The sequence below is a fragment of the Ictidomys tridecemlineatus genome, chromosome 1 (assembly GCF_052094955.1).
Source record: "Ictidomys tridecemlineatus isolate mIctTri1 chromosome 1, mIctTri1.hap1, whole genome shotgun sequence".
Lineage (NCBI taxonomy): Eukaryota > Metazoa > Chordata > Mammalia > Rodentia > Sciuridae > Ictidomys > Ictidomys tridecemlineatus.
The window spans coordinates 187,574,852-187,591,174 of NC_135477.1; the positions used below are offsets into that span (position 1 = coordinate 187,574,852).

At 41.1% G+C, this 16,323-nt stretch overlaps 1 protein-coding gene across 1 annotated transcript; it reads right to left on the minus strand.

Moving 5' to 3' along the window:
- Positions 1-2,718: 2,718 nt before the first annotated feature.
- LOC101966883 (olfactory receptor 2L13) lies at positions 2,719-3,657 on the minus strand. The gene has a single exon (XM_005342361.2). The coding sequence runs from the start codon at positions 3,655-3,657 to the stop codon at positions 2,719-2,721; it is 939 nt and encodes a 312-aa protein (XP_005342418.2).
- Between the last annotated feature and the right edge of the window lie 12,666 nt (positions 3,658-16,323).

A 16,323-nucleotide genomic window follows, 5' to 3' on the forward strand; every position in this document is an offset into this window, starting at 1 on the left:
TCCCCTCTTTGCATAAGTTGGAGAACGTAGGATCAAGAAGATGCAGAAATTAATTATGAGTGCTCAGTTGAATAACAGCAATATTAGAAGAAGGGATAATTACCTTTTATTGTCTTGTCAGTTCCCAAAGGAAAATTTGCATTCATGACTAAACTAAATTATTCTATGAACAAATACCCTGATTTGGCTAAAGTGAAAAGTTGACACACAGGTCCTGGGATAATAATAGGATTTGGGCTCAGAGACAATCTAGACTGCCAACTTTACCCCCGACTGGGAAACTAAGCTAGGAAATTACATAAGACTAACTGAAGAACTATCTTAAAGATTAATTAGACTAACAAGACTGCCAAGTATCTTTTGCAGGGGTGGAAATTAATGAAAATGAGGATTTCTTATTATCTTACAAAACCTCAGATTTGGGAACAATGTAAGTGTACATTTCATGTTATCTCGGGCATTTATCTGTGACATGGAGATTCCTGTGCTAGGAAGTGATGGCAGAATATTGTTTAATGAAATAGGACTTTGTAAACACTTTACCCATGTAATGGAACTATCCCCGCTTTAAATCTCATTAGAGGATCAGTTGTAAAGAGATATTTTACCATTGCTGTTCATCTTTGTGGATACATTCTCTCCCCCGCCCCCTTGCTCAGAGTGGTTCCCATTGCATATGCCTGCAGAACTGCCAGCTAAACTCCACCTCCAGCCTGCAGCCAGTCAAGTCCATTTGGCAGGATGAAACGTTGCTGGAGAGGACTGCAAGCCACAGTGACAGGTCTGAGCTCAGTTTGATGGACACAACTCTCCATTTTTCCCTTTGGATGTCACTATGTGTTCTTAATCTCCAAATCTAGCAATGCTTGCCTTGACCAAGCTCCAACAGCCTTCTACATTCCTTTAACTAAGCTTGGAAAAGAAAAATGTTGTTAGGAAAACACCAACAGTCAAAAGTCAGATCTCTTGCACTAAGTCACTGGTCTCCTTCACTCTGGGCCCAGGTACGCAGCCTTGTTTCCACTGACAGAGCAGGAAGTGTCCCTTCTCTAGTCTATTCCCTCCTGTTTTGGCAGGGAGCTCATTTCTTCCTTTCACCTCTCCTTTGTGGGCTCCTATCAGCTCAGTTGTCCTCAGAAGCCTCAGAAGCACCAAATATGAACTTTTTAGAGGACACAGGAGAAGTCACCAGGGTTAATCAGGACACGGTCCGCACCACACACTGAATCTGCAGGCCTCATGATCCTGAGCTTCCCGGGTTCCAGGGTCATGAGCAATGGACTATGTCACTTATAAGTTAGTTTAAAACATCCTGTTAAAGCAGATTGAGGTACAGTTTCTTCTGTTCTTGTCAGTTGCTCTCCTTTGGAAAGGACCTAAGAAATACTGAGCAAATTAAGTGAAAGTGTTTAGTGTAGGCCCTGTCCTCCTTCCGGACAGTGAATAGTAGAAGGAATCAGGAATGTAGTCCACTCTGAAACAACCATGCCTTGGGGAACCCTGGCATCTCTCTGAACATCGTTTGCTAGGGAGCCAACCTGGAGCATTATGCCCTGCAATGTCAGTGATGGACTCACACTCAAGCCCCTCTTGCTTATAGTGCCTATTTGTGTATTTTAACATGCACACAAAGAAAAGCAATCTGATAAGACTGATCTAAGATAGTCTAATATCACAAACAACTGCTTCACAAACTGCCCAGCAGTTTATCTTCATGACTACATTTGTTGTTCTCAGCAGGTTTTGATGGAACTGCAAAATGTGACCTTAAGACTAATTTTATGAAACAGCTGCTAGACTTAACTTTCAGAGCTTGCCTGCTCCCACCATGACTCAGGAACATTCCTCTTCCTAATGAGCCCTTCCTCCTTTCCCCCTTTTTCCAGACATAGCGGAGTCCCTCCAACCTGTGAACAGTGCCCTGTATTATGAACCTATTCTTCATTCCCAGAGAAAAAGCCTTGTTTGAAGGTCCATCTCTTTTTTTGTTTCTATGATTGATTGATTTGCAATCAATAAAATTGATTGATTGATTGACTTTCCTTCAAAGATCAGAGATAGTGTAACTTTTCATGCTAAGAACTTTTTATTACCAGCAAATATGGAAAACTTTAAGGCACTCAGAAATGACTCTGAAATTCTTCACCAGTAGGTCCTCTGGAGTGAGAGAATACTTTAGTCATGCCCACTGCCATGTGATTCACACAGAGGCTCTCCTTCCCCTTCAGTTCCTGACAGAGGTCCTGAACTTTGGAAATACCAGCCCCATATGGCAGTAGACACTTGAAGTGCATTTTCTGTCCTTTGCTATGTACCATGAATTTAAAATGCACACACGGGTGGACAACTTAGAATGACAACAATAAAAGTGATATTTTCATAATAAATTCACAGAAATGAAAACGTGTAAATATCAGTACAAGTTTTACTACATTAATAATACTATTGGAACAAACAATGTGTTATAATAACAAACTATAAATACCAGAATTAATTACAACAGTTAATTTTAAATTATTTATGTTTTCAACTAATTAATATATTAATAATCCTTACAAATGGTTATATGTGATGATCATTATATTGTAAATTAATTTCACATTGAAGTGTGTCCAACAAAAGCTATGACTCTATATCTTACATTTAGCTTGGTCATTGCAGCTCTAGGTCTTAGTTTGAATGGAAGGAGGAAATATTGAGGAGCAGGGACAGCCCTGCTCATTTCTTCCTGGAGGAGAACATCCCATACACTCTTCTCATGGCCCCCAGCACCTCCTTGTTCCTCAGGCTGTAGATGATTGGATTGAGCATGGGGGTGAGGATGGTGTAGAAGACAGCCATGTTCTTATCTTCTTCAGGTGAGCGGAGAGTCTTGGGCTGGAGATAAGTGAAGGCAAAAGGAGCATAGTAAAATATCACCACAGTTAAATGTGTGGAGCACGTGGTGAAGGCCTTTTTCCTCCCCTCTTTTGAGCGCATGTGGAAGACAGCAAAAAGGACCCGTCCATAGGAGGCCGTGATGCCAAGGAAAGGGAGGAGAAGAAATATGACTGTACTAAAAAAAATCATGTACTCGTAGACCGAGATATCTGCACAGGCTAAAGGCACCATGGCTGTAATGTCACAGTAGAAATGATTGATGGCCCTAGACCTGCAGTAAGGAAGATGAAGGGTATAGGTGGTGTGTGACACAGAGTTGATGGAGCCCAGTGTCCAGGACCCGAGGATCATCTTCAAACATACCCTTTTACTCATGCGGATGGGGTAGTGGAGGGGGTGGCAGATGGCCACAAAGCGGTCATAGGCCATGGAGGCCAGAAGTAAGCCTTCAGAACATGCCATGGTGGCAAAGAAAAAGAACTGCATGGCACACCCCAGGAAGGAGATGCTCATCTGGCCAGAGAGGAAGTTGAAGGCCATCTTGGGGACAGTGGAGGAGATGTACATCAGGTCCATGAGGGAGAGCTGGCTGAGGAGAAAGTACATGGGGGTGTGGAGCCGGGGGTCCAAGAAGATGAGGGCAGTCATCCCTGAGTTCCCCAAACAGGCGAGAACAAACACAAAGATGATCAGGAGCAAGAGAAGTAGGCCTTTCTGATTTGGGGGTAACAACCCCAACAAAATAAAGTCATTTGAAGTTTGGTTCCATTTCTCCATGAAATTGTACTGCATTACTTTCCTTGAAAGAAGAACAAAAATAGAAACTAACGACTAAATATTAAATAAAGCATAAAAGTGGAATAAAAAGACATTAGTTTTATTAGTGTTTTTTAAAATGAATTATTTTTCCTTCAATACCTTAGACTCTGTTCAATTGCTTTTAAGACTTGTTTTCCATGTTCCTGCCCAGTTCTCTCAGGTAATCACCTCAGAAGTTGTAGACAGATGTAAGATCTTAAGATATAAACTCAAGTACCATTTGTGTCAAACTCAGTGAGGTAGCTGGAGCCTTCCTGCCTGCTGACTCCTGGCAAAAGCATTCCTAGGACTATGCACTAGGCTCAGCCCTGGAGGAAGCCAGGATCCTGCTTTCCCAGCTCCTCAACTCAGCACTCAGGTTCACCGCAGACATGGCCTGTGGGGCGCAGAAGTGCCCTGTGTGCTTGAGTCTGCATCCTCAGTGACCTCGCCTCCTCCACACCTTTAGTGCTTGCTCTCCCCTCCCCACTGGCACTGCTGCAGCTGAGTAAGCCAGGGTCTTCTCCCAGAGCTGTGCTGCTCACCTCCTAAACAGAAGCTGCTCTGCTGACCCTCAAGGTAGGCTACCATCCAAAAACATTCAAAAACATTATTAATGATATTATATTATAATATCATTAATAATATAAAGGTATTGTAAGCATTATGTAATATCATTAATAACATACAGGTATTATATAATATCCATGCTAATGATAATGTGCTCTTTGGCCAGTCTCTCATTCCCAATAAGGTTTTCATTTTAGAATCCCCACAATCTCAAAATCAAACACATAGATATTCATACACATTTTTTTCTTTTTTTTTCATAGAAACAAATCGCACATGAGTAAGATGAAATATTATGCAAGGTTTTCACCCTATCTTTCCCAGCAACCATCTAGAACTAGTGTGATAATGGACATGTAACATAAGTATGAAAAACAGAATCATACACTCAGATATTCTTCCTGTTTTTAGGTGAATCTTTGAGATGCCCTACCTTCATTTACAGCACTTCATTCATCACATCTTTGTACTCCCAGTTCTATAAATTCAAGTCTTATTGTCTTCATTTTTCATAAATTACCAGTAGAATTCATTGATGGGCATGATAGCATTTTCAAATAAAATTTTGCTTAGGATCAGATTTCGAGTCTGTGTGCCTACTTCATGTTTGTAATTGTATGCTAGGGGTTTATTAAATGCTTTACCATGTATACAAGAGTCATTCAATCAGTTTATATAAATATTGCTCTCCTCCATACTCCAGGCTCAGTCAGGCTAGGTCAGGCCTAATTCCATACTCTGGGCTAGGTCAGGCATGTAGACCTGGGGGAGAATGTTCATTTCCCTTCCTGTCCAGTGGTTTAATTTCACCAGGTGTAGGCAGGAGGTGACTCTGCTGCTGAGCTGTTCACCTAGGAGGGAACGTGAACAGAGGTGGCTTCCAGGCTATAGTTTAGACAGTTGTGTTTTTGCCCTGTTCAGAGGAACTTATTTAAGTAAAGCAACATAAATTAGATGTCAACATTCACAGTAAAGAGATCAAAATCAGAAATTAATGATTAACTTTCCTTCCTAGATAATTTTTTTTTCTGACTTAAAATGCCCAGGCCTGTAATTGGGAACTTACATCTGTCAATCAGCTCCTCTTTGTAGCATCCTTTCCAAATTAAGTCATCTCAATTCTGACAATTTGTTTTTCCTTCTCCCAAGTACACTGTGATTGCATCATTTCTTAAGTTCCCAACATATGTGATTTCCATTTTCTCACATCTTGTGTCAGAATGGGATTTTCTGCTTTACATATTTGTGCTCTTCCAACTGAAATGTTGATGTCCCATTTTGTAACAGATATCCACTGGGTAACCAGTAACTGGGTTACTAATTTTTTTAAAAAATTATTAATTCTTTGTTATAAAAATTCACATTTAGTAAATGTGAACAATTGTTGCTTCATATAACTGTGGTAATCATGAAAAAAACTGTGCAAGAGAGCTTATCATAAAAAGTATCAATGCATTGTTAGAACTAGCTAGTTGACAAAATATGACAGTGAAAACCTGCATGGACAGGACTACAGTAGAACCACTAGGTCACTGGGTAGCAGGAGAGGTGGGGTCCCAGGCAGCTGTGTTTTGAATGACTTAGAGATAAAAACCAATGACATCATAGGAAAAGACAACTGCAAGGCGCCATCTTCACAATGTATCCATTCCTTCAAATTACGTTTCCCATTTGGGGGCATTGTTGCTGGGTATCAACTTGCTCTAGTGGTTAAAATACACAAGATTCCACACTCTGGAGCTCATATTTAGCGGGTGACACAGACAATAGAGCAGCAGCTCAGACACACGCTGTGAGGTGTGTGGACATTAGTGACATCAAGAAGAAGGACAGAGGGCAGCAGCACTGAACACCACTCCAAGGAGGTGCTGCTAGAGCCCTCAGGCTCTGGACCACTCTGCGCAGACTGAGGAGCAGGACCAGCCCTGGAGGGAGCCTGCCTGGGTCATCAGAGCATCAGCAGAGACAACAGGGCTCTGGAAGCTCCAGGCCCCAGGGCAAGTGTGTAGGGAGGGGAGGACTCAGACTCTGCTCTGGACCAGGTGAGAGGCCAGTGGGTGTGGCATGGGGTCAGGTCCCCTTCTGGAGCTCACATGGGAGGCTCTGCTTGAGCAGAGAGTTGAGAGGAGGAGCCCAGGGAAGAGACTGGGAAGTGGGCAATGAGTACAGCTGGGGCTACCCTGGGTTTATTAAAGGATCCCAAGCATTCTAGGGACACCCTTGAGGCCTGCACATCAGCACAGCTGGGTGCTTCTTAGGGACAGGGTGGGACCCACTGAGTCCTCTGTGTCTATTTTAAATTGAGAGAAAGGAAGGTGCCAACAGCCTGGTAGGATCAATCCCTGAAGACACTCTTGCTTTAAGTTTATGTCTTCCATGGGCTAGTCATTTTAAAGGTAGGCTATGTTTATATTAGATTCTTTCTTATATAGATTAGAGTTCAGAGTATCATAAAATAGATTGATATTAGTTACCAGAAAAACTATTTTTTCCCTAAATTGAAAATATTTATGTTGTCAAGTATAAATGAGAAGAGTTCCATCAGGATCCCATAATTCACTTTGGACCTGAATTTTTTAGGATCTGGGGCTTTGGAATTAGACATGGGGGTCTATTCATTCTTTATTGGGTTGAGGTGTTATTTTTTGCAACAGAATTACATAAAACACAACCCTCTGGTTACAATATAACTTGGAGAATATAGTTTCTGGGATTTCAAGGTGGGTCTAAGATGAGAGTCTTTCTTTGACCATCTTACAAAGCACATGTTTCAAATATATAATTTAACGACCCTCAGTTCACCAGGACATATAGTGTAACAAGTGTAGGACTTTGATTTACCTTCCAAGTATTAAAAGTAATGCAGTTTTAAAAACATCGCAGCCAGTCACCAATGAGCAAGACCAATGAGCAAGCTGCCTGAACTTTACCCAACTCATTTCCAGCATCCCCAAGTGGGAGCTGTGGAGAGAGTAAGCGAGCTCTGTGTGTTCAGCACACAGTAGGGCCTGAAGCTGTATCCACCTCCCCTTTTCCTTTCATACCTCAAAAATGGAGGAAACTCATGCCCAGAGGCATTGACTGTCTCAATTATGGTCAGCCCCCCTGAGAGAAGCACATTGTTGAATTTTAACAAGTACCTATCACCTACATTTAAGTTGAAGCTTAACCTTAGCTTTTCCAATTTGCTGTGGAACTGCCCATCCTTTAACAGCAGAAAGTGTGTCCTGACCCTAGAAAAAACAAGCCTCCAGAATGTCCCCCTTAGATAAACCTGACCCAAACTTAACTCGATTCAATAATATCACATGATCTTACCTTGTCTGAGGTTCTGAGTTTTTATTTGAGAGAAGTAATTTTATAATTATGACATTCATTGCTGAAAGTTCATTGAGTTCCTTAAAATATTAAAACCCCAAGCCATGTTCCAGACTGCCAGGCTAAGCAACTAGGTTCTGCCTCTGAGCAGCAGCCCTGGATGTCACCAATCTCTTCTGGCACAAGAAGCCAAAGGCACCAACGACGAAGGAATCATTAGAACACATTTAGCATTGACCACCCCCACTGATGGCACTCCCTTAGGCTGAATCACAGAGCCTTTCATCCTTTTGCAGTGTCCCCTATGTTACCATTTTGCTCAAACATCCTCCTTTGCTATTACCTTGTTCAAGTGAGAACAAAGAGACCTGTCACACTTCCTGGGGTTCCACAGCGGGAGAGAAGGACAGCTGCTCCACCTGGTGTGCAGAGCCTTCCTTCAGGAGCTTTACATGTCCTCCATCCCCTCTAATTGATCCCCAATGTCCATGCCCACAGGGAAAGAAGCCTCAGCAATCACCTGACTTTGCTGACTTGGAGATGCAATCAGCTCAAGTTCAGAGCAAATCCACCAACCTGCTCAGCTCTGCCTCTGTCGCCTGCTGCCCAAAACTAGCCTCAGGAGGAAAGAACCAGTTATCCCAGAACATGTTTGAAGGGCTGTAAGGGGTGACATGCAGAGATCACTGAAACCCCTTGTTGTGTATGTTAGAGACCTCAGGATCAACAATAGGTGGGAATCACATGAACCTTCTGCTGACCAGGAGCAATCCCTTCTATAGTCAGTTTCCAGAGCAAATTATTGTTTGTGACTAATGTTTTTTCATGGAATGAAACAAGCAGTTAAAATGTTTGTAATCAATTTAAATTATGCTATCACAAAATACTTTCTTCTATTTGAGGAGAGGTAGGTAAGTGATTCATGAAAATACTAATGCAGTCAGACATTCTACTAAGGTGAAAAGTTGACTCAGAGGTCTCATGATACAATGAGGATTTAGACTTGGAAAGATGAGTCTAGCCTGCCACATCCACCACTGATTGGGAGACTGATTTGGATTTTTTTAAGACAATGGTTTGTTGCCAAATTATTTTAAAATAATGACTAATAGTATCTGGAAATTAGGTGGAAGTATGTACGCCAAGAGTTCAAAAAGTGTCAGTTGCAGAGATAGGATGAATAGACATGAGAATCTTTTATTATCTTGTTCACTTCACACATTGTCAAAAGAGAGAAATGCACATTTCAAGGTATTTTTGATACTTTCCTGTGACATAGAACCTTTTATCAGAAGAAGAAATTATAGGATATTATTTAATTTAATAAGATTGGATTCAATACATAGTTGTGACCCATAGATGGAAGTATCCAAATGATTCTGTTGCTTTAAATCTCAGGAGTAGATCAGTTATAAACATAGGAAAGTTCTTGTCATTTCTGCTTTTCTTTTGTGGATGACTTCTGTCTCCCCTATGTGCAGGTTCTTCTGCTGTAGACCTACAGAACTTCTGAGCCTTGTACCTGCACAGTCCATGGGGAACCAGGGAGTGGAGCTGGAGAAGAGTGCCATCCAGGGTGATGGATCTTGGCTCACATTTATGAACACAGGTCCCACACTGACCCCTTTGGCTTGTCACAGTATGTTCTTCCTCCCTAAAACTTAGGGGGGGCATTCCCTGTCTGAATGCGAGTGTCCTTCCACATTCTTGACTCACTCCATGTGGAAAAGAATGAGTGGGTTCACAGCACCTGGTCAGCCAGCATTGACGCCTCCTTCCACTGAACCTGGCCTCCTGCACTCTGCACCCACATGCTCAGCCTCTTGTCCAGGGACAGTGCAGGAAGCAGCTGTGCTTGAGCAAGTCCACCCTTCTGCCTTTATTCTGCCCTTCATCTCCTAGTTCTAGTTTTCTCTCAGCTGCATCTTTTTAAAAAATTGCAACATAATATTTTTAGCCCATTGGTGGGTTTATGGAATTCAATAATGCTCTTTAAACCTACAAAAAATATTTAAGGAGCTGACCTGACATTGAGTTTCTTTTTCTGCCTGTAGAGATGGAAGTGGCTCATTTTTAAGGTAGAATAATGGCGGAAATGATGGAGAAGGGTTTTCAACGATGGTGATCAAGAGGGTGCCCAGGGTGAAAGAGACGGCTCCAGGGTGGTGTCTCCAGGACCAGAGGACCTTGTGTATATGGAGAGATCCTTTCCACTTCATGTTCAAGGGAAGGTGGGTTGCCAAGGTGAAGAGGCCCCTGGGAGGACTTTGACAGTGAAAGCTGGTGTGACGGGCACTCCCCAAGAGCACGTCAGGCTGACTTTGGAAGACTAGGAGGCCAGGAAAAGGGTATACACCAGTTACCATTGTGGATAATGACAAATGGCTACTAAGGGGTTGGGAAACAACTAGGTGATGAATAGTGACTTTGGGAAATGGGTATATATATATATATATATTTTTGCTTTGCGCCTTGGTTTTTTTTTTTTATTGTTGGTCGTTCAAAACATTACATAGTTCTTAATACATCATATTTCACAGTTTGATTCAAGCGGGGTTATGAACTCCCAACTTTACCCCGTATACAGATTGCTGTATCCCATCAGTTACCCTTCCATTGATTGACATATTGCCTTTCTAGTGTCTGATGTATTCTGCTGTCTATCCTATTCTCTACTATCCCCCCTCCCCTCCCCTCCCCTCCCCTCCCCTCCCCTCCCCTTTTCTCTACCCCTTCTACTGTAAATCATTTCTTCCATTTATATTATCTTGTCTTACCCCTCCTTTCCTCTTATATATCATTTTGTATAACCCTGAGGATCGCCTTCCATTTCCATGCGATTTCCCTTCTCACTCCCTTTCCCTCCCACCTTTCATCCCTGTTTAATGTAAATCTTCTTCTCAAGCTCTTCGTCCCTACCCTGTCCTTGTTTACTCCCCTTATATCAAAGGGGTCATTTGGTATTTGTTTTTTAAAGATTGACTAGCTTCACTTAGCATAATCTGCTCTAATGCCATCCATTTCCCTCCAAATTCTATGATTTTGTGGAAATGGGTATATTTAAATAGGTCCTTTTGGAATGTTATTATGTTTTTAGCATATTTATATGCTGATTTCAGTACAAAAAGTTTGTTCAGGCCCCCAAACAGCTGCAGATATTTACACTCTCCAGGGCATTCCAGCAGTCCCTCTAGTCCCTTGTTGTTTATTCCACGGGTCCTTTAGAAGTGGCTATGGTGGCTTAGACAGAGTCAGTGCAGGAGCTTATCAGCAAGAGGTTGACCTCACCAGGGCTAAGTTGTTATTATTATTGAGACCTAATATTGATTCATCTTTCTGGGGTCCCACAAAACAATTGATACATTTTATAGTATGTTATAGAAAAATCAGGGCAGTAAGCACTTCAAGCTCCTCAAACATTAATCATTTCTCTGTGTTGGGAATTTTCACAGGCTTCCAGCTATTTTAGAATATATTATGGATGACAGTAGCCAGCATATGATATTTGTCTTTCTGTGACTGTCTTATGTCACTTAGTAACTATGAGTGCATCTAATGTTGCTGCAAATGACAGGGTTTCACTCTTTAATATTCCGTTTTGAATCAGTACATTTCCTCACCCACGTATCTCTTGCTGGGAACCTTGGTGGATCCCACCTCGTGGCTCCTGTGCATAGTACTGCAATGTCCATGGAGTACAGCCCTGCCTTGGACAGAATCACTTTATTTCCCCTGGACATATACCCAGTGATAGGACTGCTGGATCCTGAGAGAGTTCTATTTTTAATTTCTAAGAACCCACAAACTGTTTTCCATAATGGCTATGCTAATTTATATCTCCACCAACAGTGAATAAGAGATCGCCTTTTCCATCGCCTCATAATTATTTATATTTTTATTTATTCATATATTTTTGCTTTTTTATAGCCTCTCTAACATAAGTGAGATGATTTTAATGATTTAAATTATTTAAATGCAGTTTAAATTTGCATTTTCATCATGACATTTTGACCACTTTTTACAGACTTTGCCATTCCCACGTCATTGAGAGTATCTATTCAGATCTTTACCCATTTACCAATAGTTACTTTTTCCTTCAGGACTGATTTAGTTACTATCTGATCTCCCAACAAGGTAAACCAAAGCTTAGCCTTCAACATGGCCTCCTTCAGAGAAACTGAGCAGCCTCCTGGAGGCAGGCTGATTGTCTGGAATCTTCCAAGCCTCAGAGGGTGTCAGTCGGTTCATCTTCTGGGTTTGGCAGCCTGTGCAATTACTTCAGTGGGCAGAAGCCCTTCCAGGAGTCTGCACTGTCTGTCATTCCTGGATGGACAAACCTAACCATGGAATCCTCTAGTGTGTGACTCTGGCCAACAGGCAGATCTTGTGGGAAGCAAAGTGGGCAGAGAACTCCTTCCCATTGGAATCCCATGAAAATAGAATAGAGATCAGTGGTGTAAAGGAAGGGATTGAGGGGGAGGCAGGAGGGATGGGATAAGGGAAGAACAGTGGGATGAATCTGAGCAAACTTCCTTTGTGCTCACATGAATGTTCCACAGTGAACTTCACCTTCACTTATATTCTTAGTATACACCATTGCTAAAAAGTTTATAATAAATAGAAGAGAACCAGTTCAGTAGCAGAAAGGGAACAGGAATAGGGAGGAGGGGAAGAAAGAGGGAGGTATTAGACACTGACCTGGAGTGGATTGTATTCATATTGTGTGTCAAAGGAGCCCCAACGCTGTGCATGATCACGACGCCCTAATACAACACTCAATAGATAATTGTGTGTAAGTGGAGGGTTCGCGTCCTCCCTCTGCTCCTTCCACCAGTCTTGAAATTTTATTTTAAAAAAAGAAAATTAAGGGCTGAGGATGTGGCTCAAGTGGAAGCGTGCTTGCCTGGCATGCGCGGGGTGCTGGGTTCGATCCTCAGCACCACATTAAAAAAAATAAAATGAAGATGTTGTGTCCACCGAAAACTGAAAAATAAATATTAAAAAATTCTCTCTCTCTCTCTCTCTCTCTCTCTCTCTCTCTCTCTCTCTCTCTCTCTCTCTCTTTTCTCTCGATCTAAAAAAAAGAAAAAAGTTAATTGAGATTGTGTTTGCTGTTCAGAATGCCTGCACATTTCATATAGATTTTATGATGGGATTTCTATTTCCGGGGAGGGGGGGAGTCAGATTTTAATTGGGATTGCCTTATGACTTTAGGCAACTTGTGTATTGTGACATGGGGTTAAGCCTTCCAGACGATGACTGCCGCTCTATTTCTATCTAGTTGTCTTCTTCAATTGGATTCATCAACTCTCAACCACTGTCAATGTTCAAGCCTTTTGCCTCTGTAGTTTACTTGTAAGTGCTTTATTTATTTTAATTGATTCTGTGAATAGAACTGTTCTAACAAAAACATTTTCAGAGTCATTTTTGGTTTATAGTAATACAACATGTAATCATTATTAATTTTGGATGCTGAGACTTTGAAATTTTCACTTTTTTCCTTTTCATCTCTCTTTTTCATTGGTACTAGGGGTTGAACTCAGGGCAACCTGATCACTGAGCCACATCCCCAGCCTTACTGTGTATTTTATTTCGGGTCTCACTGAGCTACTTAGCACCTCAGTTTTGCTGAGGCTGGCTTTGAACTCATGATCCTCCTGTGTTAGCCTCCTGAGCTGCTGGAATTACAGGCGGGTGCCACTGCACCCGGCCTTCCTTCCTTCCTTCCTTTCTTCCTTCCTTCCTTCCTTTCTTTCTTTCTTTCTTTCTTTCTTTCTTTCTTTCTTTCTTCCTTCCTTCCTTCCTTCCTTCCTCTTCCTTCCTTCCTTCCTTCCTTCCTTCCTCTCTCTCTCCTTCCTTCCTTCCTTCCTTCCTTCCTTCCTTCCTTCCTTCCTTCCTTCCTTCCTTCCTTCCTTCCTTCCTTCCTTCCTTCCTTCCTTTCTTTCTTTCTTTCTTTCTTTCTTTCTTTCTTTCTTTCTTTCTTTCTTTCTTTCTTTCCTCAGAATTAAACCCAGGGGTGTTTGGCCACTGAGATACAATCTAAGTTGCTTAACGTCTCACTACTTTTCTGCGGCTGCCCTTGAACTTTCGATCGTCTTGCCTCAGCCTCCTGAGTCACTGGGATCTTTGTTGGGCAAACTCTCCTGGTCATTTATTATCTCTAACAGTTTTCTGAGTGTGGAATCATGAGGTTTCCCATGTATGTTATGATGTCATATAAAAATAACAATGGTGTTATTTTTTTCCCAAAATAGGAAAATTGTATTTAATTCTTCTTGTGTGACTTCTGAGGCTCCACCTCCAATTGCTCATTGAATGGAGCCCAGGAAAGCGAGTGTATTCATCCTGTTCTACATAATGCATAAGATTTTAACCTTTCACTGTGTACAAAGATGCCGCTCTGAGTTAAATTCTCAACATGATTCCACATTAAGATTTAGCTCAGGTAATGCGTGGACATGATCAGCAATGCACAGGACAAAGTGTCTTCCTACCACCAGGCAATGACATCAAATAGTTCTACATTTTTCTCCATATTTGCCCACTTGTTCTCAAGTCACATGCTTTTCTTCTTCAAATCCCACAGCCCACGCACCAACTCCTGGCTCAGGTCTTGGCCCGGGGCTGGGAACTGGCTCCTGGCCACATCACCCTCTGCATGGTGCTCACCCTCCTCCCAGGCTTTCATGGGGCTGAGTCCCTCTCAATGGCTCAGGGGAAGGTGGACTCCAGGCTTCTCATTGTCAACACTAGTGCTCTCTCTGACACTTTAGGATATCATTTCCAAAGAGAGTTTCTCATGAAAATTCTTTCAATAAAACATTCCTCATTCATTGTGTGATGTTTTCATGCTGCTTTCAAACAATAGCACAGATATTTGATTTCTGAGAATTTTTCTTTCACAATATGAAACTTATTATTATTTCGTTATAAACATTTCTAGGAAAGCCAACAAGCATACATCAGTTCTCTTTTTTTCCTCCCCTAGATTTTCTACCTTTTCTAAATGTCAGTCCTCTAGTATTATTGCTTCTGCTTTGTTTTCCTTCTGGGAGATTTTAACAAGTTTGTCTTTTAACTTTTTTCTTCTTCATTTCTCAATAAGTATAATTTGATTTCCAACAGAATTTTATTTTCTCTTCCTCTTATAAAACTTGAGGATAGGATACGTGTGTCCTTTCAGTAATATCTTGAAATATCTCTGAAATTTTGAACTTTTATTTAAAATGATCATTCTCTTGCTTATTCTTCAAATCACTTTCAACTTAACATATATGCATATATGTGGGTTTTGTGTCTTAGTGCAAGTTTCCACTGTGTGGACTTACTGCTTCCTGATGTTAGATTTCCTCATAAATTCAGTGACTTTGGCTATAAGATAACACATAAAAATTTTAGGCTTTTGGGGAATGTTTTGCAAATTGTCCAATGTTCATCTTTTTTCAGGAGCAGAACTTCCTATGCATCTCTGCCGAGATTCTCTGGATACTATCTCCTCTTTCACAGGCACCTGATCACTCCTCTATCAAGAGTTCTCCTCCACCCTCAGCATACTCCATTTACATCACACATGGATACTGCTACTCCTGGATCAGGCCATGTCTGTCAGACAAGATGTCCCATTGCTCCATGTGATGGTTTAGATGTGACATGTTTCCCAAAAGCTCAAGTGTGAGGCAATGTAAGAGGATGTAGAGGTGCAACAATTGGGTTGTGAGCCGCTTAGCCTACTGGGTGCATTTATCCACTGAGGGATGACCTGGTGGCAACTGTTGGCAGGAAGGGTGTGGTTGAAGAAGGTGGGTCCATAGGGGTGTGCCTTTGGGGATTTTATTTTGTTTTTGTTGAGCAGAGTAGTCTCTCTCTGCTTCCTGTGGCCATGTACCCTATCCTTCTGCAGCCCTGAGGAATGGAGTCAGCCATCTACGGACTGAGACCTCTGAGAATGTGACCCCCAAATAAACTATTCCTCCTTGAAATTGTTTTTGTCAAGTCTTTTGATCATAGCAACAAAAAAGATGACAGGTATACTATGTATCAAACATCTATTCAAGTGGATTAGAGAAAGTGAACATGTGTGGGCACTCCTAACACCTGTTAGGTGGCAATTAGATTTAATTGTGATTAATTTTGAGAATAATATTCTTCCTTGTTTTTCTAGTGTTTTTTATAATCTTTAAAAATTTTAAAATCATTGAGATAAATTGATGATTACTTCAAAATACAAATTTCAATATGTCTGATTCTGATGGTTCTCATGGAGCAATTTTTTTCTAAAAAGATGTAATTCTTTGTGGAAATGAATTTCATGTCAACCTGGAGAAAGAGAGTCAGAGAGAGAGAAGTGGATAGATAGGTAGATTTATTGATTGACTGATTGATTGAGGGTGGAGGGAATTGCTATTGATGTTGTAATTTGTTTGGTTGATTTTGTGCAATTATAAGGATCTAACTTGGGTTCTTATGTCTGTGAAGTAAGATCTCCACCAGAAAGGTATATACATCAGGCTTTAGATTTAAATTGAAAAAACAGTCAATAATATTTAAATGAATCTTACATTTATGGTAATTTATAGAAATTATATTTAAAAATCTGAAACACATAGTATGGATGTATGATTCAAAGCCTATTTATATATTTTATAACAGGTTTCTCAATTACAGGGTAAATTCAAGTAATTCTTTACTATTAATAACTGATTAAACTGGCCCTTCATAATGAAATAATGTTTTATCCATCCAAAAATCTCTACTAAT